This window comes from Lipomyces oligophaga (genome assembly GCF_038497815.1).
Source record: "Lipomyces oligophaga strain CBS 7107 unplaced genomic scaffold V1516scaffold_9, whole genome shotgun sequence".
NCBI classification, from domain to species: domain Eukaryota; kingdom Fungi; phylum Ascomycota; class Lipomycetes; order Lipomycetales; family Lipomycetaceae; genus Lipomyces; species [Lipomyces] oligophaga.
Window position 1 is genome coordinate 71,619 of NW_027117793.1, and position 22,582 is coordinate 94,200.

At 43.4% G+C, this 22,582-nt stretch overlaps 10 protein-coding genes across 10 annotated transcripts; 2 read left to right on the forward strand and 8 right to left on the reverse strand.

The window, feature by feature from the left end:
• Positions 1 to 109: 109 nt before the first annotated feature.
• Positions 110 to 1,771, forward strand: V1516DRAFT_687708 (cytochrome P450; the record flags this gene model as incomplete). The annotated part of the gene is made up of 1 exon (XM_066923746.1): positions 110 to 1,771. One exon carries the CDS (start codon positions 110 to 112, stop codon positions 1,769 to 1,771), a length of 1,662 nt encoding a protein of 553 aa, XP_066775115.1.
• Positions 1,772 to 1,791: 20 nt separating this feature from the next.
• V1516DRAFT_571376 (WLM domain-containing protein) lies at positions 1,792 to 3,233 on the reverse strand. Its single transcript, XM_066919241.1, has 2 exons — positions 3,092 to 3,233; positions 1,792 to 3,035 (listed from the first exon to the last, which is right to left on the reverse strand). Exon 2 carries the CDS (start codon positions 2,752 to 2,754, stop codon positions 1,813 to 1,815), a length of 942 nt encoding a protein of 313 aa, XP_066775116.1. The 5' UTR covers positions 2,755 to 3,035; positions 3,092 to 3,233; the 3' UTR covers positions 1,792 to 1,812.
• Positions 2,892 to 4,536, reverse strand: V1516DRAFT_629718 (aldehyde dehydrogenase domain-containing protein; the record flags this gene model as incomplete). The annotated part of the gene is made up of 4 exons (XM_066919903.1): positions 2,892 to 3,035; positions 3,092 to 3,868; positions 3,928 to 4,167; positions 4,219 to 4,536. The coding sequence occupies 4 exons, from the start codon at positions 4,534 to 4,536 to the stop codon at positions 2,892 to 2,894; spliced, it is 1,479 nt and encodes a 492-aa protein (XP_066775117.1).
• Positions 4,537 to 4,872: 336 nt separating this feature from the next.
• Positions 4,873 to 6,159, reverse strand: V1516DRAFT_681433 (uncharacterized protein; the record flags this gene model as incomplete). The annotated part of the gene is made up of 1 exon (XM_066923240.1): positions 4,873 to 6,159. A coding segment is annotated over exon 1 (1,133 nt), but the record flags the coding sequence as incomplete, so codon positions are not given.
• Positions 6,160 to 6,367: 208 nt separating this feature from the next.
• Positions 6,368 to 7,614, reverse strand: V1516DRAFT_681435 (uncharacterized protein). The gene is made up of 5 exons (XM_066923241.1): positions 7,480 to 7,614; positions 7,266 to 7,427; positions 6,979 to 7,212; positions 6,771 to 6,926; positions 6,368 to 6,721 (listed from the first exon to the last, which is right to left on the reverse strand). Exons 1-5 carry the CDS (start codon positions 7,571 to 7,573, stop codon positions 6,576 to 6,578), a joined length of 792 nt encoding a protein of 263 aa, XP_066775119.1. The 5' UTR covers positions 7,574 to 7,614; the 3' UTR covers positions 6,368 to 6,575.
• On the reverse strand, positions 7,615 to 8,689 carry V1516DRAFT_681438 (beta-lactamase-like protein). Its single transcript, XM_066923242.1, has 2 exons — positions 7,906 to 8,689; positions 7,615 to 7,852 (listed from the first exon to the last, which is right to left on the reverse strand). Exons 1-2 carry the CDS (start codon positions 8,608 to 8,610, stop codon positions 7,661 to 7,663), a joined length of 897 nt encoding a protein of 298 aa, XP_066775120.1. The 5' UTR covers positions 8,611 to 8,689; the 3' UTR covers positions 7,615 to 7,660.
• A 161-nt stretch (positions 8,690 to 8,850) lies between these two features.
• On the reverse strand, positions 8,851 to 10,889 carry V1516DRAFT_571531 (major facilitator superfamily domain-containing protein). Its single transcript, XM_066919243.1, has 2 exons — positions 10,381 to 10,889; positions 8,851 to 10,274 (listed from the first exon to the last, which is right to left on the reverse strand). The coding sequence occupies exons 1-2, from the start codon at positions 10,655 to 10,657 to the stop codon at positions 9,091 to 9,093; spliced, it is 1,461 nt and encodes a 486-aa protein (XP_066775121.1). The 5' UTR covers positions 10,658 to 10,889; the 3' UTR covers positions 8,851 to 9,090.
• Positions 10,890 to 11,977: 1,088 nt separating this feature from the next.
• Positions 11,978 to 13,597, reverse strand: V1516DRAFT_629656 (major facilitator superfamily domain-containing protein; the record flags this gene model as incomplete). Its single annotated transcript, XM_066919894.1, has 2 exons — positions 11,978 to 13,179; positions 13,246 to 13,597. 2 exons carry the CDS (start codon positions 13,595 to 13,597, stop codon positions 11,978 to 11,980), a joined length of 1,554 nt encoding a protein of 517 aa, XP_066775122.1.
• Positions 13,598 to 14,421: 824 nt separating this feature from the next.
• On the reverse strand, positions 14,422 to 19,771 carry V1516DRAFT_666543 (uncharacterized protein; the record flags this gene model as incomplete). The annotated part of the gene is made up of 3 exons (XM_066920751.1): positions 14,422 to 17,244; positions 17,294 to 17,790; positions 17,839 to 19,771. The coding sequence occupies 3 exons, from the start codon at positions 19,769 to 19,771 to the stop codon at positions 14,422 to 14,424; spliced, it is 5,253 nt and encodes a 1,750-aa protein (XP_066775123.1).
• Positions 19,772 to 21,458: 1,687 nt separating this feature from the next.
• On the forward strand, positions 21,459 to 22,559 carry V1516DRAFT_666544 (uncharacterized protein; the record flags this gene model as incomplete). The annotated part of the gene is made up of 2 exons (XM_066920752.1): positions 21,459 to 21,483; positions 21,553 to 22,559. 2 exons carry the CDS (start codon positions 21,459 to 21,461, stop codon positions 22,557 to 22,559), a joined length of 1,032 nt encoding a protein of 343 aa, XP_066775124.1.
• Positions 22,560 to 22,582: the final 23 nt, after the last annotated feature.

The following is a 22,582-nucleotide window of genomic DNA, read 5'->3' on the forward strand; positions in this document are numbered from 1 at the left end:
ACGTTTGACAAGGATATATTAAATAGATTGTAATCAGATTTTCTGAGAGTAGGGAAAGTATCGAAGGAATGAGTAAGAGCAAGAGATAAGGGTGAGATGTACAATTGCTATGTTTGACGAAATATTCTATCACGGTTTGAGACTGGTGTTTATTGTTTTAGGGATCGTGGTGATCGGGCGATATATCTTGGCCATAGTTGAAGATTACACTATCCGGCGTCGATTCGCAATCAGCCATGGCACGCAGGCTGCTAAAGATGCAACTCGCGGGATTGGCATACGGGATTTTTATCAGACGGCGGTAGCGTTAAAAAATGACACATTGTTGCAGTTTATGTTTGAGAATCACCGGAAAGTGGAAGCGATGACGTTTCTGGGAAGCCTGCTTGGAACAAAGAATATTGTGACATGCGATCCAGAAAATATCAAGGCCGTGCTCGCGACTAACTTCTCTGACTTCGTTCTCGGCCAAAGATCAGTCGCGTTTGAGCCGACCCTGGGACGTGGAATTTTTACCCTCGATGGTACAGGATGGTCGCATTCGAGAGCGCTGTTGAGACCCCAGTTTGCGAGGTCCCAGGTGTCTGATACAGCGATGTTTGAACAACACGTCGAAAGGTTGATTGCCGCTTTACCAAGATCATCGAACGTGGCGTGCGATATCCAAAAACTATTTTTTAGGTTCACACTGGACGCGGCGACAGACTTTTTGTTTGGAGAGTCAGTTGATTCGTTGAGATTGGCCGAGCAGACTCTTGACGACAAGCAAGATTTGCCTCCTCCTGCGATATCTCCAAAATCAGGGGACCGCAAGCGTTCAATCTCGAAAGCTCGGATGACTGTTCTCGGATATGATACGAGTAAGCAAGGATTCGCAGCGGCCTTCAACGAAGCTCAGATGCATATTACTTTCCGCGTTTTGCTCCAAGGGTTTTCGTGGATCTACTCGCCGCCATCGTATAGAAGGGCCAATATGACGGTTCACAATTTCGTCGACTATTATGTTAACCGAGCTCTGGAAAATTATCAGCTCGGGAAATCGACCGAGACTATAGCGAAACGGTATGTCTTTCTCGATGCTCTCGTACAGGATACGCAAGACCCACAGACTCTTCGAGACCAGCTACTTAATATTTTGCTCGCCGGTAGGGACACGACTGCGCTGTTGCTTAGCGCAGCAATAATGTATATCTCCCGGGACTCGTCCTTATATCGAAAATTGCGGCAAGTGATTCTCGACAGATTTGGCTCCAAACCCGGCACGCCCGGAAAAATGCCAATGACCTTTGAGAATTTAAAGTCGACTATTTTGCTCCGCAATGTTTTGAATGAAACTCTGCGGTTGTGTCCGTCAGTTCCACAAAACTTTAGGATAGCCTGCAGAGACACCGTCCTTCCACGTGGCGGGGGATCAGACGAGTCGGCGCCCTTGGTAGTTCGAAAGGGACAGTACGTGTTTTATTCCGTGTACGTTTTACAGCGATGGCCTGAGATCTGGGGTGATGACGCAGACATGTTTCGGCCGGAACGTTGGGACGCGCTGAAGGGACAAATAAACTGGGAATTCGTTCCCTTCAATGGCGGTCCTCGGATCTGTCTTGGCCAGCAGTTTGCACTCACCGAAGCTGGATACACCCTTGCGCGCCTAGCGCAGACATTCGAATCTGTATCTTGTGCCGATCCAAATCCAGAAGAGTATCCCAAGATTCGAGCATTTCTAACATCCTCCTTAGTGGGTGGTGTGAATGTGAAATTAAAATTTGCAAGTTGATGCGTTTAATCGGCGTGTTTGGTATTGAGTATATTTTAATGTTAGTCTGATAAATATATTACATCAGGCTCCGTATCGAATTTTATGATATTTTTGAGTTTTTCCGTTTTTCGGGCTGGCATATCCGATTTGATCATTGTAAACATCTCGTCATGCAGCCATTTCTGTTCTTGATCTGTAAGATTGATAAGGAGATCCTGTCTTTTATCTACGATGATTTCGTCTTCGCTTTCATCGCTTTCATCGTCCTCCTCCGTATTCCCTTTATTCGGCATACTAAACCGAGCTAGAGCTGCTTGTAATCTAAGATCTCGTCCACGGTCACTATTAGCTACACGAGGCCGGCTTTTATTAATCTTCCCATTTTCGAGGGTTTTCCGACGGTCCAAGTCTGCTCCAATCTTGACCCCCAGGCCATTAAATTTGATTTTTTTCGACGATTTCCGACTTTTTCGTGTTCGCCGAGTTCGTGAGAAAGATCCACCACAAAATTCCAGGGGCATGTCTGATTCCGACAATGGCACAGATTCGATCAGTTTGGAGCTCCCGAGCTCATGACCACGTGAATACAAGCCTTCGCCCGTATACCCAGTTCTGCGAAGTTGTGCGAGTTCTTGCATGAATTGATTTCTAACATCCCAAAACGCTTTCGAATGGTTCATTTGCTTGTTATGAGCTAGTTCATGGATCATCACAGACAAAACTTGATTAAATCCCAGCAATTGATTGTTCGGGCCGCGAAGAACTAACCGCACATTTTCGCCTCCATTATAGTTGATCCCCCAGAATTGGCGATTGTACACGTTCTCCTCGAGACTAGTGATGTGGAGCGAATGTTTTTCCATTATAGGATACACGATCGCGGCAACTCGATTGAGCATAACCTGACTGTCCACTGGCGATCCAGGGATCACCGTGATAAATGTGATCCGCTTATTTGGATGTTGAACACGCTCGTTAAAGCGCGTTATTGATGTTGCCATCTCGCATTTTAATTGTAAGATTTAAAAATTGAACACCTCGATCCAAAGCTGATTAAAATGCTTTAAATTGGCTCTCTCCCAACGCGTCTCCCAACCCTATTGCCGATGGCTTGCATTCTTACACAGACTTAAGAGTACTAACTACAAATCACAGAATCAAACCCTGAAATACGAACAGTTTTGGTCACGGTAAACTCTTGTAGCCCCCACTCAGCTCCAAATCTGCCATATCCACTATCTTTTACGCCTCCATGGGGCAAAGTCGATTCATCATGAACAGTCTAAAATTGTTAATAATATGAAAGGAAGTTTGAAATGTTCTGAGAAATAGTAATACCATATCATTGATGTGAACTGCGCCACTATCGATTCTACGAGCGATCTTGATACCTCGCATGATATCTTGTGTCCAGACACTAGCAGTGAGTCCATATCTGCTGGTGTTCACAGCCTCAATCATGTCTGTTTCGCTGTCGAACGGAACAACAACGAACGTCGGTCCAAACGTTTCCTCAGAGTAAATGTCAGAAGTAGGATCAACGTTTGAAAGAATGGTGACCTCGATTTGGGAATCCGTAGGTTTTACCAGTGTTCCAAACTCAAGGGTCGCTCCTTGTTCGCAAGCGGAACGGATCATTTCGTAAATTTTCATCGCATGTTGTGGACTAACCTGAGGGTAGCGACCAAATGCGGTTCGCATTTGCTCTGCAGATTGAAGCAGTAAATCCATAAACCTGTCAAGGATTTTCCGGGAGACGAATACCCGCTCGGTGCTCATACAGATCTGGCCTTGATTCAGCCAGGCACCGACAAGAATGCCATTCACGGCAGCTTGCAAATTGGCGTCGCATAAAACCACGGCAGCAGCTTTTCCTCCAAGTTCTAGTAAAATCGGTTTCAAGTTCTGGGCGGCTTGTATAGCTAGCTTGCGACCAAGTTCAGTCGAGCCAGTAAAGTTGATTTTTTTAATTTCCGTAGAGTTGATCAGTGCTGTGATAATTTCTGGTGTTATAGAAGGTGCAACATGTAAGACATTTAAAACTCCAGGAGGAAGTCCAGCGTCAATCAATGCTTGCGCCATATGCAATTGTGACCCTAAGGCCAAGTCTGAGGTCTATCAATCATTAGTATATCAACTTCGAGCAAAAGGACTCAGCAATAATCATAACCGACTTTGTATACCGAGGTGCAACCAGCAGCAATTGGAGTGCCAAAACTTCGCAAAGCCAGAATTGACGCAGCATTCCATGGTGCTATTCCAAGAACAGGTCCGATTGGTTCGCGATAGATTATTGGCATCGCATTATTGGACTCTGAAATAGGCATTATTGGTCGTAACGCAGTGGTCAATTGGCTAGCCCATTCTTTCAAGTGGATAATTGCCCCATTGTAAAAAAAAGTGGCCATTCCTTTCTAAATTCGATATTAGAATTATTCGCGAAATTTCATCTTGGACTGGCAAACCTCCGGAATCGACTCGGACATGGCGATCTCAACGCCATCGCTTCGTCGCTTCTCCAAGATGTCAGCAGCAGCAAGCAAGATCTCTCGTCGCTCAATCGCAGGCACTTCTCTCCACTTCCTGAATGCTGCAGCAGAAGATCGAGCTGCTTGAAAGGCATGCTCGACACTGGCACCTTGTGCGTAATGTAGAGGTTCAGACCGATTGTTCGGTGAGTAGAAGGGCACCCATGTCGAGCTATCATTGGAAATGATATGTTTGTTGTCTATTATAATTGGAAACACCTTTGCTTGACTCTTAGAAGAAAAGAGCCGTTTCATTTTGAGAAGAGGATTGTAATTCAGTGTTTTTGTCACTTCATTTGTGTTCAATAAATTATAAGCTGTTGATGGATGACCCGAGTGTCCATACGGTTGTTCAACCCCAACCACGTCAATTCAACTATATCTTTTGATATATAGATAAATGTCTGTTTTACTCCATCGAAATACTTGAAGTTGCCCATTTTGAGATTCACTAAGTGGTTGACACTTGAGTTTAGCTTTATTGACCAAAGAGCATTGGATCAAAAGTGTTCATGATACATCAAATGAGATCCTTCAGTCGTACGCAGAGATGATATGGTATAATATTATATTTTATCTAATTACAAATTTAGTCTAGTTACGTAATGCCAAGGTCATTAAACGGACCCATTTCTCACCACAGCCAGCTCCGGACTCGAGCACAGAATTCATCTGCACCATTTTGTCTGTAAAAGCTTCGAGGGATGTGTTGATAATATCATTCATTTTTCCAGTTCCAGCCACAAAGTCGGCCTGTGCCATTTTAAGATCTTCAACTGTGCAAGGTGAACATGATTGTTGGGCGCGGTCAAGACAGGATGACATCTCTGTTGAAACGACTTGCAGACGACTATATTGTGATGCCATTTCTTGACGGAGAAAAAGCTCGAGGGAGGCACGAAATTTAGCACGCAGTCGGCTGGTGCTAGAAGATTGAGTTGCTCTGCGACTGCAAGGTCGTGGCTGAGTGTTGTATTGGAAATCAGGTTGACGCAATGAGTGACTAGTCCCCTGAATACTTTGATCCAAAAGAGGTTGTTGCTTTGCAACGACATCCCGTGTAGCTTTGAGTGCATTGCCAACAATTGTTTCTGCTGGTGGACTGCTAGGTAAGTCAGCTCGGACCGGAGCCCGGCGCTTGAGAAAGTTCGTTTCGTTCAAAGGTCCTGAAGGAGCGGTAGTTCTGAAAGATCTTACAGGATGGCTTGTCTGTGAATTGCAGTCGATAGGTGGGAATATGTCGTCCATGTTTCGACGCAACCATGATAGGTCCGTTGGAAGCGAATGGCGCCCTCTTGTCAATTTTCGTTTAGAACTTTTACTTCGATCTATACTTTTGGTAACAGCCTTGGATAGATCTGTACTGACTGCAGCAGGATTGAGTAAAAAGGCATTTCGTTTCAAGCGTTTGCGACTAGCATCGTTGTTGTTTGGAGACGTAGGTGAGCTTGTCCATAGACTGACGGTCGTGTCGTTGAGACTAACGGTACTATCGCGACGACTTCCAGATGACAAGATTGAAATGGTAGAGCTGCTACTGCTGCGACGGATATCAGCAGGCTCCATTGGTATTTCTTGGTCCACAAGTTTGAAAGTGATCTCGGGCGAATTTTTGATTTGGCTGAGTGCACGCTTTTTAGATTTCTCAGACTGACTTGCGGGAGATAGATCCGGTTTAGTATTCGTCGACACGGAGGGAAATAATTGTCTATTGATTGGAATTGAGCTCATGTCGTAAGTATTTGAGAAAAACAAATGGATGCGAATTGGCAACAATAAATAAGATCAATTTACGCGAGCAACAACAATAAACGCAATATGAGATCAACAGCGACTGAGTCGCCTATTAAAACTCGTTTGACAATCATCAAAAGTAACTTTTCGCGTACACAACAACAAAAACAATTAAAACCCAAACAAATCAAAATATAAACAAATATGACAGTCGCCTGTGCACGTGCCATCGACAGGCTGTTTGTTTACGTCCTCTATTAACACTACTTCTTGATATATATTTGTTCATTATTTATTCAAAATATAAGTAAATGAAAACTATATTGAAAGAAATAAATTATTACTGTAGAATAAATAGATAATATATGTAATATTATTCTTGACTGAAAATAGGATCCTAGCGTTGTTTGTTGTTCACTCGGTTGGCAACGAACGTGCACACATCAACAGTAAACATAAGCTTAGTCAACGTGTTTATGACACAGTCATTAGCTGTGATAAATATTAATGCTTTTGTTACTGTTTGAAGTATTAAACTTGTATTATTTTCTTGTATTGTTCTAGAACTGCAAATCATCTCGCTGTTTGGACGATCGATAGATATTATTAGCGGTGACTATGAGATCTAATCTACGATCATGGCTCTCAACAGGAAAAGTCTTATAATCATTCGGATTGAGCACTTGCTCGTTAAAGCATATCCCAACTATCTTATTAATATATTTAACATGTGAATTGCGCCTCGCAGTACTTACCTAATTTTGGCACAGGACGGTTGTTAGTTCTACTCCACAAGCGGTGGACCTCAATAAAATTATCGTAATAACCTTTTCCTCGTCCAATGCGATCACCCGATGCATTAAACACTAGTCCAGGAACAATAATCAAATCCAAGCCAGTCCTGTCGAGAGCTATGTTGTAAGTCTCAGATATACTAAGTGAGCTAAATTGAAAAATATTTACCATCGTGCCCGTGCTCAGGTTCCTTGATTGAATAGCTGTTCTGATCATCAAGCGAGGCAAGGGAACTATAGTTTTGGACCGCGATCATTCTAAGAAACGACTGCGGTTTGAATGATGATTCGATGGGATTAACTGATCCGACAAAGTCAGATAATTGCGCACGCTGAAACAACTCTAGCTGGTTTTCCGATACCTCACCTCTGGTTGAAATGCGAGGCAAATAAACTAATTTTTCTAGAGTTGTGTTAGTCCCAGGATTTACTTAAAATAATGCTTGGACACCATACCATCTTCAAACGCAGCCTGAATAAGTCGATCCGTCTGAACTTCGACATTGCGTCCACTTTTCCGAGGAATATTCTCAGAAATTGTCATATGCATGTATAAACCGACTGAATTCGCACTTTGATATTCCGGAAGTTTACGAATTTTCTCTGTGATCAGAGTTGCTATGATTGTTAACAGTCTCGCTTGAAACTCAGATGTACCCTGGGAACGAACATTGATCGACGATCGCTTGATATGGTAAAAAACGCAGTTTTTCTCCGACAAAAGAACGAAGTTTACGTTTTCCTAGTACAACAGGATTTTCCATTACGAATATACCAAGATTCTGAATTATATACAAATTTTATTTGGCGAATACTAAAATATTGTTGCCCATGGACAATGTCCCAATCTGTCAAACGACTTCGGTCAAAAGTAGATGATCAGTAAAACCCATCCTTTTGACAACAATCTTCATGCTTTCCAGAACTCTCGCTTTGGCTTCGTACAATACGTCGAGTCCGGTCCAACCGCCATAGACCGTATCGAAGGATAGATTCTTGATCGCTTTCCAAATTCCGTGGATCGAGTCTGGATCGAGAGGAATCTGCCTTAATGTTAGTAATGATTGGCGTTTCTGAATGGTCGAAAGGCACGTACAAAGTTAGGATAACTCCACATAAACGTAAAACTGGTAGTCCCGGGTAATCGTTCGCGACGGCCTAGACCACTAAGCACGACGGAAATTGAATCTGCTACGAACAGATGCTTGCCATTCCAGTTACAAACTGCACTGCCAGGAAAGTGACCACCGACTATGACTGCTTTGACAAAGTCATTAGCACCGTCCTTGGTGAATGTGATCGAGTCAGAGTAGAATTTCTGGACCTCGTCGACACCTGGACGCATTACCCACTTTTTGTCTGGCGCAGACAAGTAGACCGGACAGTTGAATGCTTGGCCCCATTCGACGTGACTTGAGTAGAAATGTGGATGAGAAATAACGATGGCCGCAATTCCGCCGAGATTATTGATCTGCTTGACTGTGGAATCATCAATGAATGACACACAATCCCAGAGAATATTACCTTGGTTCGGCCGAACCATAAGTAAGGCGCGTTGACCGATCGCCACTTTCGGTACCGTGATGATGGAATATAAACCGGGTACATTATCTCTGTCAACCGGTTGGATCTCGTTTCGATGTCCTTCCTCAGAAAGTTGTCTTAGTGATGTCCAGGCTTGGCCGGTCGGTGGTAGGTACTGTCGTGGATCGTCACAAATTGGACATATTTCGGGGGGTGCATCTGAGCCAAACTGCACTCCACATGTCTTGCAGATCGGTAGTTCCAACGAAAATGGCATTTCGATTAATATGAATAAATTTGTGCTAGAATAGAGATTGAGGACGAACAAACTCCAGATTGTTGTCAATTGGCCTGACTTGGTTCTCACGATGACGTCGCTAGCGTGCCTCCGGCCTGCCCACTTCGGCTACAAACTTTCACTCCCCAAAGTACGGCAGCAAAATTAAACCATAACGTGGAACTGAATTTTTTTGTTATCTACATATATCTAACAAAACCGCTTTATAATTGCTAAATCAATGAAAGAATCAAGCAGAATACATTTATGAGAATTAGTAAACTAAATCAAAATCAAAATGACAAAATGCCGATCCGGCGTCACGAAACAAGCTCAACTCTACTGAAATCAGCGAGGAACTGTATAAAACTTTAATCACATCAGAGGCTCCAGGAGCAGGATTGAAAGTTCTATGGTAAAAATATCATAATTCCAAGGAATTAGATCTACTTGGGAAACCCAAGGGCAATATAAGGATAATCATTGTGCATGATGCAGACGGAATCGAACGCAGGTCACAATCAACGCACCCGCGAGCATAACAGCTCCAGCATAGGCTTGCATGCCATGATAACCTGCGTCGGAGTCACTCGCAATACCTATGATGGCACCCGCAATAGGTAATGCAACTGTGGACGAAACGGCGATTATTGCGCTGCAAGTGCCAATGCGCGAACTAATTTGATCAGGCGACGGAGAAAGACAGCCGACGAGGATGTTGAACGTCGATAAGATCCCGCCGCTGCCGAATCCGTACAAAACAGTAATCGCAATGATCGCGGCACTAGACGAAGAGGCCAAGTACCAACCAGGGATAACCACTAGACCCGACAACAAGACATAGAAAGTGAACACAGTAAATTTTGAGAAATGGTCAAATAACACACCACAAATCAGGCGGCCGATCAGTGAACCCACATTCATGTACGCAGTTAAATGGAAAGCAAATGTGGAACTCATACCGTAGTGAATTGAAGTCGAGGGTAAGAATCCCATGGGAACAAAAATCCCAAGATAAATAAAAAACATCGAACAAACAAACAGCGAGTAATTGACGTCTCGCAACGGATGCACAAACGTTTTTACGAAATGGATCGGCTTCCTACCGGTCGGCGCATATCGCAGTGTCACTGTGCCCGCTGTAATTGCTCCCAGAACAGCAAAGATAGCAGCCATAGCGCCCACACCAGATTCAAAAGACTTCTGAAACAAAGTATTGAGCAAAAATGGCATCGTCGTACCCCCAACACAGGAACCAACAGATGCAATGCCGAACGCAACTCCTCGACGATCAGCAAACCAAGTAGACAAACTGTAGATGCTCGGGTAAAACAGCCCCGCAGCTCCTAGTGCACAGATGATGCCTTGACAAATGATAAATTCAAAGTACAAAGTACTAAAGGCAGTTCCTAGCAAACCGGCAGTAATGAGAATCGCGCCGGGAATCGTAACAGCTCGAGATCCGTACATGTTAACCAATTGGCTACACACTGGAGCTGCCAGGCAGAATACACCGCTCTGGATCGAGCCAATCCAAGAAATTGCGGACGAAGAATACTCGACCAGCTGATGGCTTTCATAATATGCGATAAAGTTTCCAATCATATTCATCATGCCAAACGAACAATACTGCGCACAGAATCCACCAAGAACGGCGAGCCATGCTAAAGAGAATCAGTTAGCTCAGAAGACCGAAAAGATAACCATCATAGCATTAATACTAGATTGAAAAATCTACTTAAATAAGTGAATTTGAATAGGGAAACTTACGATAAAGACCTTCGTCTTGAGGAAGAAGAACAGGTTGAGCCAAAGTAAAGGTTTCGTAATGGGTTGTTCGGATCGGATCGAGCTCGTGATCCATAAAAACTTTCTCAGGATCATCCATGGGCACTTCCATGAAGGAAGAGCCGTCGATTAGTGTACGGCCAGACACAGATGAGCTTCTGACGGCGGCAGTCATAGGAGTTGTAATTGGAGATTCCAAGGAGGAGGAAGACGCTGAGCAAACAGAGGAAGAAGAGGATGAAGGATCAAGACCTGACATGAGGAAGTTGTTGGAGAAGAGGATGTACAAAAAAATCAAATCAGGAACCTCGGGGATTAATATAGTAGACTAGTGAAAGCCAGTGCGAGGGGTACAAAAAGTCAAGCTGCCGACGGGCCAGCTCCGGATCGCAAATTGAAGAGACGACATTTGGAACAGACGATGAGATACAGAATGACATAATGTAGATGCACGGAGATAGGGCCGTATGAGCCATTGGAACGTGCCAACAAGGTGTGGAGTGGAAGAGATAGGACCATAGCGACAAATTGAAAAAGAAGTAATGAACATAGATCGTTATTACGAAGACAAAAGAGCCGAGACCAACCTTAGCTGAACCCTGACAAAATGAACATTGCGGAGACAAAGTTTTGACTATTTGTTCAGGTTTAAATGGTAGAATGACGTCAGAAATATATTGAATCAGCCTGGCACTCAATCTGTTCAATCCTATTATCTATTTTGATGTCGATATCAGTATCAGTGTTGGTATCAGCATCATTATTGCTAATCTCTCAACGGGTATATCAATCAATGATATCGTCTTTAAACGAACGTCACAATCCTCATTTTCCTATCTCCATGAACGCCTATCCTAATCGCACGCTAATTCTGATTCCATTTTCATTCATGTGCCTAGTCGTTTTTACGCCTTACGGGGTTTACTCTACCAAATAGCAGCCAAAATCCCGTCGCCGTCGCCGTCGCGCATCCGCAGGGCAGAGGCCGCACGGTCTCGCTTCACACCAAAACCTTAGGGGATTGTAAGCGCAGTCTCCGACGCCGACGGGAAGTCAGAAGGGGAAATAAACTTTTGACGGCGGCCCGGAGGGGTATTACAGATCAGACTTATTTTTGAATACCGAAGGCAGGGCTGGAAAAACTGAAGAACAATAAAGCAGCTTACCAATTATTCGACATAATAATAGTCATTCTACCGCTGACGTGATATTGAATGATTGAATCGCGGCTGGAAAATGATATCAGTTAAACTTTGTAATTTACCCCTTGCAAATTCATTACTATACGTTTGCAGATCTATTTCATCATAAAATATAACAATAGACAAACAAAACCAAAACTCCGAATGCAAAACATACAATATCTAAGAAGAGATCAAGATAGCCAGATTATAGCCATCAGTAAGACATGAACGAATACAATAATCAGAAATCAACTGAAAAGAAGAACAAATGCACACCAACACCAAACTTTGACACGAACCAGTATCTCTGCTTCCTGGACAAGTCCCTTTGTAAATAAAATCTATCAAGCTCGACACCCCAGAAAGAACAAACTGTGAGAGCCGCGCGGAAAAGGTTACTCCTTTGCGAAAAGATTTCCACGTGTAGCTCGAGCCTTAGACAGAACAGCCATACCAGCACCAGCCATCATGACCACGCCAGCGTAAATCTGCATTTTTCCAAACGCCTGCGCACCATTTTCTTCGCCGCCGGCTCCTACTAAGGCACCAGCAATTGGTAAACTGGCCAAAGCCCCGAAAGCAATCGCAGCGGATAACGAGCCTAGTCTTGTGCCGATCTCGGTGACAGGTGAAATCTGGGCTACGAGTGCAGGGTACATGGCCAACACACCGCCCGATGCAAAACCATATGCAATTGATACAATGATGATTCTCGCCTCGTCAATCGCGAAAAACCAGCACGGGAATGCAACCAGGCCAGACATTAGCGAGACAAGACAGAACACAGAAAACTTGCCAATGTAATCTGACGCGATTCCCGAGAACAGACGACCAGCAAACGAGCCCGCATTCAAGTACGCAACCAACCGAAATGCGGAAGTGATTGATAGTCCAGAGGCAAGTGCGTGGGAGGCAATGAATGCAAAAGGAACGAAGAGTCCCAGATATGTCAGAGTTAGACTCAGAGTGACAAGAGCAAACACAGGATCAAGATATGGCTTGAGATAGAAATGCACAAATCTGTACGGTTGACGACCGGACGGAGCAATACGCATAGTGGTTACGGCTGCCGTGATTGCCGCGAACAAAAACAATAAAGCACCTACTGAAAACACAGCGGCCTCAAATCCCGACCTATTAACAACGCTATCAAACAGGAACGGCAGAGTTATTCCGCCAAAAGAAGCACCCGACGCAGCAACTCCAAAAGCCAATCCACGATGTACGGAGAACCAGGTCGTAACGGCAGCAGTGGTTGCATAAAACAAAAGGGAGGCACCGAGAGCTGAACACACACCTTGGGCAAGAATGAACTGGTAGTACTCTGTGCAGACCGCGGTAGTGCAAACGCCTACCGTGAGAAGAATAGTGCCTGGGATCGTGAGCCATCGCGGACCGTACATGTCACACATACGGCCGGCAAATAGACCGCCCATTGCGAGAATAAATGTTTGGATCGAGCCTATCCATGAAATGGTGGATGGCGAGTAGCCTGCGAGTTGGTTGTTTTCATAGTAAGTCTGGAAAACACCAATCACATTCATATATCCAAACGAGCAGAATTGGGCACTGAAACCACCGATAGCAGCAAGCCAGGCTAGATTTTTTTGTCAGCCTATAAATACAAGAATGGAGTGGAAAATCTAATCCCTCAAGCACATACGTCTGAATCCTACATCAGGAAGATATTCTGCGGATTCGCCAGCCTGGTCAAACAAAAAAGCATTATAAGTAACATAAGTCGAGGTTGTTCTGAATAGACGCAGAGCCTCGGTCTCTTCCTCATCCTCATCGACTTTCCAGTAGGGATACTGATATCGATGTCCGTTAGTGCTTCCAGCGGTTCGCGAACGACTGATAGGATAAGTTTCGCTATTGTAGAAGTAGCTCTCCGAATCATCTGAGTCGTGCGTGAGAAGTGGTCTGGCAATCGACGACTCGGAAGAAGATAACGAGTGTCTTCTGCCTGAGCCTGATTTGCTATTGCGCGGGAAGGTATTATAGTAGTCGGCCATGAGGTAGTTATTCTCTGCAATGATCACGATCAGCCAGTCTATAGTCGAGCTTCAGACAAATATCGCTGACCTAGCTTCTACGATCCAGCGAAATATGTGGTTTCTTATCTACTTTTTTTTCCTTTTCAGTTTCAATTCCGTGTTCTGCTCAATTGAGCCTGTTTGGGATTCTTGTCAACAGTTTGGCCGGCAGCGCGTTTTGCCGCGAAGGTTTCATTGACTTGTTCGGGTCTCTCCGCCTTTTAAGTCTGGCCAAGTAAGCCTGCTTCTGCCGCTTTTTTTTTTTTCGCAGGACTCTTAAGCTGTCTGGTATAATTCAAATCACAACTGCATAGATTTAATTTCAATTTGACATCATTTCCGACATTTTTTTCGAATCTTTTCTCTGCTATACTCCGGCTGACTGATCTAGTCCTCGCCTGGCTCCGTCCGCCTTGTTCCCAAGAGAACTCACTGACCTCACTATTCCTACATACGCTATTCCCACACCAATCCAGTAATCTCCCATCACCTCAAACCCCTTCTATTTCTCATCCCAGTCTATGCTCCACGCACTAACCCGTGTCTTCTTGCCTGGCTCGGTCTTCCCCGAGGCTTGTGTGTTCAGTTGTAAACAGCTCGTCCTAACTAGATCCTATCAATTTTCATATCAGCATTGGTTTAGTTTGCCAACACTCCACTACTTCATCTAATCATCCATCTTATCTAATATAATCTTATCATTCCATTTCTAATGATAGTCGCTTTCCGTCGTCCACTTCTCTCGTTATACATAATCCTCAATCCTCAATCCGTGTTCCTGAATGCCTGTTCCTTCTCAATTATTATATAAAATTATTCTTCTCTATTCCGGCCCCCGTAGCTTTTCTCATCCGCCATATTCCGACCTTCAGCCGTTCAATCACTTCTACAGGTAAATACATCGGCCGTCGACGCCGTCTGCTCTCCTCAACTCCTAACTCGGCCAGTCGACTCTCACACATCGCTGCCCATTTCGGAAACCCAATCAGCCCTAGCTTCACGTTCCATAGATCATCTGCGCTCTGCGGATTCTCTATATACTGCGCAAACGAACCTGCGATATCTGCACTTGTCATCCCAACTCGTGACCACAGTCCAGAGTCTTCGGCCGAAATCAAATTCCACACGTCCCGTTCAATCACATTCTGCTTGCGCACCTCTGACAATGCATTCATTAGCGGCGATTCCATCCTTACCGCCCATTCATCCTGTGAATAATCCTCCTCATCTCCTTCTCCCGATAGCGCTCGCAGATCTTTTCCGGTCCTTCCTAGCGTCTCCAATACTTCGGAAAACTTCACTGTCCCATCCTGTCCTCTTAGTCCCTGGTGTCCACCAGCTCGTCGCTCCTCAGCATACAGAGTCAGCCCTTCTCTTAATGCTTTGCTATGCGCTTCGTTACCAGCTATATCTAATACAACTGGCCAGTGTAGAATAGACTCCGTTTTCAGACGACGAATTCGGCTGATTGGCGGAACAATACAAGGCGCGACAAATGATCCTTCATGAAGCGTCTCTCCGTCTTCACCGACGTAATTTAAATGAAACGGCATCACAATGGGCCTCAAGCTTTCAATCTCTCTGACTAATAAACATCGCTTCTCACAAGCAAAAGTCCAAAAATGTCGAAATGCTTGCAAATGAACCGAATTATCCAGCACTTCCGTCGGAAACTGAGGATACATAGAAATAAGTAGTCCGGCAATAGCTAAGTACCCAGTTTGCTCCTTAACAGTCTCCCTAAGCTTCTCTATATTTGTAAATTCCCTGGTCCTGTCTCCCTCCGTATATGTGCTCATACTGTATTCTCCCCCTCCAGCAAACAAAATCCCTAACGCGAGATGAGATGCCAAATGGTTACCATATGAAATCGCGGCTGAGACTTCTCCATGCAGTTTTCGCAATCGCCTCATAACATCTAAGTCTCCGGTTCCAGCCATCACTATCGCGACAGCCAAAGAAACAGTACTATAACATGATCTAACCGTCGCACGCGTCATATTTTGATCATGCGTATTGCCTGATAAACTGCATATCCGCATATATTGATCAAGATAATGGATTAAGGTCTCTTTGACTTCCGCATCTGCGGTACCAGCATACCGAATTCCTATGGCAAAACATAGTCCACAAACTATGTTCATTAGCGGCAAGTCATCGCTATCGAGAAAATCAACTTGTCTCAAATCAGCCTTATCACGCAAAAATGGACGAACTTTTTGGATAACCCAGTCTAGACTCTTTCCAATCTTGTCCCATAAAATCAAATTTACTGCTATTGTACGTAGCAGCAACAAATCCGGTCTCACAAACTGAAACAGAACAGAAGTTGCAGGAACATCTAAGAATGAAGCTATTCTCTCACTTCCCGATTTCATATACATCAACGTCAAGGCAATTATAGCACCGCTAGCACTCTTTTCTAAAATATGATGTTTTTGTGCACTACTTTCTCCTGAAATCCCCATGTATTCTCGGTTCTTTCCGTTCCTACTACTTTTTCCTGATACTCCTGTTGCTAGAGCAAGAAGCCGCTCCGTCATTTGCAGATCTTTAAGGTTTGATATCTCATCGCGACTCACAACATTGATAAGACCTAACGCAAATCCCACAGCCAGCAAATATCCGTCATCTTTCAGACCATCGGTATTCGATGAACCATTATTGGACTCAAAACCGTTACTATCTGACGCAAGCTTTTCGCCTCGTCCAGTTTTCTCCTCTTGGGCAGTGAAAACCCCAGATATGTTAAACTGATCGAGCTCTGACAAAATAGTTTCACTCATCATTCGATGATACGACCCATAGTATAATAGACCTACCCCAACTAAACCAGCTGTTTGCACTGGGGTGGCCAAATTTAAATCAACAGATCCATGGGGAAGAAGTGCAACAACATGAACCGAAAGGACTTTCGTAATCTTAGGATCCATGGTTCCAAGATGCGATGCAGACATGCCTAGTAACAATGCTACTGAGGTGAGAATATTCTTCGGCTTAAGATAGTTAAAGATCTGCCACTCTGCAAGACATCGAAGATGTCCATTCAAACCTAGGCCCATTAAAAACCCTGCATGCTGGGCGTTCAGTTCTGCTGGCTTATTGAATACAATCCAAGACCCTGTGATTTCAGAAGCAGAGTTTGATACGCTTAATCCAGATGCAACTCCATTATGAAATAATCCCCACGAAATTTTTGGTTCAGCAATATTAGCTTCTTCGACGGTTATGGTTGCCATACTTGGTTTCATAACAATATTAAAATTCATTTTTGGAATCGGAAATTTTTCCGTAACTAGGGGGATCTTGGAAGCATATAGTAAAGCTCCGCGACCAACCGGAACAGCTAAAGTCCGATTGCTAAATATTTTTGCTAATTCTTGTTGCGCTGTATGCATATCAGCTTCATTGAATGATGAAGGCATTTGACTTGACTCAAAATCTCCAGACTGCATACGCGTAGTCTGTAAAATTCGTTGCACTTCTTGCATTCTTTTGTCTTCTCTGAATATTAATCGCGTAATCTGTGCATGATCTAGTTCTGAAGAGCCATCCCAAGGTCCAATAAGTTCTGGCTGATATATGGATCCAATGATTTGCGATATTTCTCTAGGCTTTTCCCGGTTCTGTCCAATCATTAACTTCTGCCTCTGACCAAATGACTTCACGACTTACTTGCGACCTACTCGAAGAAATCTTCATTGGACTATTAGGAGCTATAAGTCTCTTTAGATCTCGTCGACCAATAAACTCTAGTTCATCCAATCCCCATTCAGTGGGAGTATTTTCCTGGCACCATAATATCGCCTCTTTGAAAATGAGAAGTATGCTCTCCGGAAATTTTTCAATTTCAGTCGAAAAAGCTAGACCTTTTCCACTAGTTACATCATTTTTTAATAAATATGTCGACGTCATCAAATAGTCTACTATATCTCGATAAACAGTAGCGGGATTTCCAACGGTTAATATATGAATAACCCCACAAACAAACACAGTTCGAGGAAAAAACTGCTGATGGTTGACAAAGGAATATCCATGAAGTGAAATTCCAAATGCGGAGGACACATCCTGTAGTGTCAAATATGAGTTTGGCTTATATTTGGTCAAGCTTTCAAAAATGAGTGAAAAAACGTTGGACGGGGGAAATTTATCAGGTGCTGCAAATTTCGCTTCTAAAAACAGTCAGCTCGCAAAAATAAGTAATATAAAAACAGACTTACCTTCTTCATAATGTACGCTGGGAATAGAATACGCGAATGTCCACTCATGATTCCAACCGAGCCATCGCACCAACTGTCCCAGGAGTACTGAGAGCTTTCTCAATGATATGCGGGCTGAATAGTCTAATTTCAGCTCTTCAGCAAATAAATGCAAAGAAACTGTGATAGCCGATCTTAATTCTGTAGACCAGGGAGAAAATTCGCGCACTTCAGAATATAGTGAGTTTGCAACTTTTGAAGCCACTCGAAAGTGTCTGTCCAGAACCTTTGTTTTCGCTAAAGCATGCCACGGACTTTCAATATTCTGCCATGGTGTGTTTAATGCATCCTGAGAGTCGATTTCAACAACTTTATCGAAAATGCTGGAAGATATGGGTACTTTATTGACAACAGCCTGATCCGGACCAATCCAACAGGCCAGAAAAGCTACGATGAACTCGTTCCATTCATCGCCTGGTGAAATGGGTCTAGGATTCAGCTTGTGCAGTTGAAAGGCTTGAGAGAAGCAAAATGAAAATTGCAATCGCTGAATTGGATCTAAACAAAGTTGGATTACCTGCAATGCAGAAGACACAAACCATGTATCTGGGCTGATGAGCAGTCGATATTTCTCCAGCACTTCGATACCTTGGAAAATCAAGGTATTATCATGTATATGATGAATCTTCGCTGGCTTATTTAATAGAGACAATGGAGGAGAAAAAATTTGAACTGTAGGATCATAGAGTCTTACTGACCCATCCGGCTTCAGTGTACAGATTGAAGGTTGCAGATTTGTGTGAGGTTTACCCACAAACCGAGCCGAATCACAGGAAGACAGCTTCTCAGAATCAACAAATTTTAGTCTTGTACCTTCCATACCAAATGAAAGCAAAAGTAGTTCATTAAACTTGCAGTTTTGGATAGCCAGGACATGTAATCTCTGCAGGTCATAATGGAGGCAGAATGGTTTTAAGGGCATTGCTGAATCAAATTTGAAACTTTCAATATATACAAATTCAGCAGCTTTATCCATAACTGAAGGATCATACCACCAGTTTAAAAAGGGAATTGATTCATTTTGTAATGTTGCATTTGCTGAGAAGTCAGGTGGATCCAGAGAAGCTGAGACTCCCATCCGATCGAGAGTAATCGAAGTCTCCGGACGGGAGACAGATACTCGGCGGGGATCTGGTGATTCCATTAAATCATCCGTCATAGAGTGCAACATCGATGATCGACGTCGAGATAGAGTTCTTCGTTTTGACTCTCCAGATCGAAATGTATAAGAATATTGATATATACTGAGGAGTCGACTAGTAGAACTGTAGGTTGCAGCGAGTAGAGGAAATGTACGTGACTGGTCATAATCATTTTCAATATACACCAAACATTCGTCCTCAGTTACTGGACTTCGAACTCCATAAGAAAACTTTACAAGCCCAAAATCAGATAAAGGATCTGTTAAAGCAAAAAAACGAGGTAAAGTGGACGAAACCGCAGAGCTTGAAAACTTGACTGAAGGCGGGAATATATCGACATTTCGTGTAGGCTTGTCTGAACGGCATAATGAGTTGTCCCTTTCGATAATAATTCCCCTCGAACATGCAAATACACTCTTGACAGGGAATGGCAATGTGACGACATACTTTCCCCTTTCATTAAAAAATATATTTAAAGCGTCCTCGAGCACAACGATCAGGGCGTCTCCAGAGGTCACATCCGAAGGAAGACCACCAAAATCGGGAAATCTTGCAAATAAAGCAGTCTGAACCGATTCATTAGGAAATCCAAATGAACGATGAAGAGATCCTGCTACAAACCAGCGTACTCGATGCTTACTCACGGATAGTTCATCTCCATTGTCGACGGTAGTCCAGTTCTCCTTTTCGGCTTCAGTTGGATACTTGTACGCACCACAATATAGTGCACAAAGAGAAGAATCCAGATCCATCGCTGATCCCAAATATCTAATCAAGCTGCTGGTACAGTATCAACATCTTTCTATTACGCATTTTCCTGCTATTCCTTGGTGATCCTAGGACGCGACTTTGGAATAGCCATTTCCGTGATTACATATCAAGGGTCTAAATCTATTACTCTCGAAAGTGATGGTAATGGCATGCAGAAGTGATCTAAAGGCATATATGATTGAAAACAGTTAATACAATGATTAAAAAACCAATTGGCTTACACTCACATTGGAGAATTTTCTATGTCAAGCAAGTTCGCACTGTGTTATGTCAACATGTGAGCATCACGTGGACGACGCGCTTGAATTGACAGTTGATTGTTTACGCGTCTGGGAGATAGTGAAGCAAGAACACGCGCTTTCGAACCAAATTCGGTGCGGATTCTCCATGTCAATTTAGATGATTATTTTACATTTTCATTGTTTCCTAGTATAAGAGTTATTGTTTTGACTTACATCGAGCAGTAAATTAGCCAGGATTGACAGAATCGCGAGGGGAGCCATGTCGAAAGTCCTGGTGCCAAAGCAGCTAACATTGGAGCATATCGTATTGTTCTATTGCTCTCCTCTTTGAAAAAATATGAGATACAGGTCTAATTAATCCAATTTCAACATCGCAAGCCAGAAGTTCCATTCTTCCCTGATGAGACTGACCAATCATGCTGTTAATGATACATATCTACAGACGTGGCGACAGACGACATTCTCGAGTTGGTTGACTCAATCGGGACAGTCCTAAATAGACAGGGAGCTTTGATCCTTGAAGAAGATAGCTGGCCAAAACTTGCTGATCATTGTCGAGCAAAGAGGCCCCAAGCTCAAGAACTTAAAGATATCCGACCTGCTTCAGATATTTCGTGCTTACGTGGGACGCCTACTAGATTATTGACAAGTCTTCTTCGTACCAAAGACAGAAAATACGAAAACCCTTCTGAGATCATTTGCCTGATAACAAAGAGCTAGATATTTTAGATTCTCTTCCACCTCATAGTCTTCTACAACGTGTGAAAATACGTGATCTGCCTACCCGGTTCGGAAGACAGCTAATCGAAGGAGTGACCGAGCGTTCTCTAAGCATGCAAAGCGAGCCCGGATATTCTGCATCGTCAAATGCCAAAAAGGCACTCGTTGCAGCCTCTGCTGAAAAAATTTGAGCTCAAGCGACTTTCAAATGGTAGTCAATATTTCCAAGCCAGCATTATCGGAAGTAGTTGATGTCATCGATTTTTCGTTGGAATCTGAAAATGAATATTCCCCTACAATAGACATTAGTAAAGAAGATACAAAATTTTTTTCTCTATTAAATTCAAAGAACTGGAAAGACAAAGCGCCACTGACTAGGGGACTTGGCTCTCAAAGAGAGCATCTGCTAGTTTTGTAAGGCAGCCAAATTCAATGCAGGACGTCCCGATACATTTAGTGCAATTTCCTACGTCAAATAAAATTCCTCGACTCATCTAGCAAAGTTTTCGAAGATGTCAAATTAAATACCGTGCGCCGGAATTTAGTTATTAGTGCACAAAATGGGGCCGAATCTACGGGTTCACGTGGAGAATTTCAAAGCGCTTTGGCAGCTAGCAATGCGATCTGGCCAGGCAATCGAATATTTCGGCAGATAAATTCTGACACTGATTCGAACGAGTACTAGCAGAAGAGCAAAAAATCGTCAATGCAAGGAGAGAACTCGCAAGTGCGTACGTGAAGGGTAAGACAATTGAAGAATAAAGATGAAATCTAAACTAACTGAATAGTCACTCCATAAGAATCGGTAGCCGGAAAGCAGGACTCTGAAAATACTGAGATGTCAGATGTAATAAGTAAGAAGCGAAAACGGACACATTGCTCCGGATTAGCTGTATCTGATCATTTCTCTACTCCCTCTGGCTGTACGGACTTCGATGTTGCACAACAAAAAAAAATCGAAAGTCCGATAATGTTTTCATCTAAATCTACATCGACATTCAGTCCGCTTCAAACATGTCCTATTCGTTTTGGAGATCAACTTTCAGGTCCAAACAGGAATGAACAAGTTCCAGCAACTAGATCGGCTAACCGAAATGAACATTTTCAGATATCTATAGCTGGATTTGCGAATACGTCAAGAATTCATTCGCTTCCCATCACATTTTCAGGGCTCGCAGCCGAACAAAGTGAGCAGCAATTGCCGTCTGCAGAGAACTTATTAATTCAAAATTCTGTGACCGTACGGAGAGTAAGGACAGATGAACTGGCGAAGAAAACTGTCCCAGAGCTTGCAGTCGAAGTTCAAGAATCGTTCAACTTAGCATCCAGTATACCAAGATTTGAACCAATCCAACTTCCAGAATTTCAGGCGATAAACTCGCCGAAGTATAAACGTGTACATCGAGGATCCCTGCAGTCACTGGAATTACCCTCAAGGGTACTACCCCAGAAACCACTGCAACTATCGCCACGACTACAACCGCTACCAACATCAAATCAGAAACTGGCACAACTCGAGTTTGAAGGTTCAAGACTCAAGCGATTTTATTCGCTCAAGGAAGAATATGATTATAAGCGGTACCATATTCGGGAGTTGTATATGCGGGAACTAAAGATACTGGAAGATGAAGCTAAAGGTCAAGGAAACAAAGAATTCCAGGTTGCCATGCAATCGCTGATTCTGTATTCTGACTCAATTTTCGACGCGATCCAAGCAAAGTCAGAAGATTACTACAATCCTGTTTTACTGAGTTTCCTGCGGGGACTATCTGGAGAAGCTGACGGACAGAAGACCGAACCATTATGACGAATAAATTTTCTAGAGTTTAT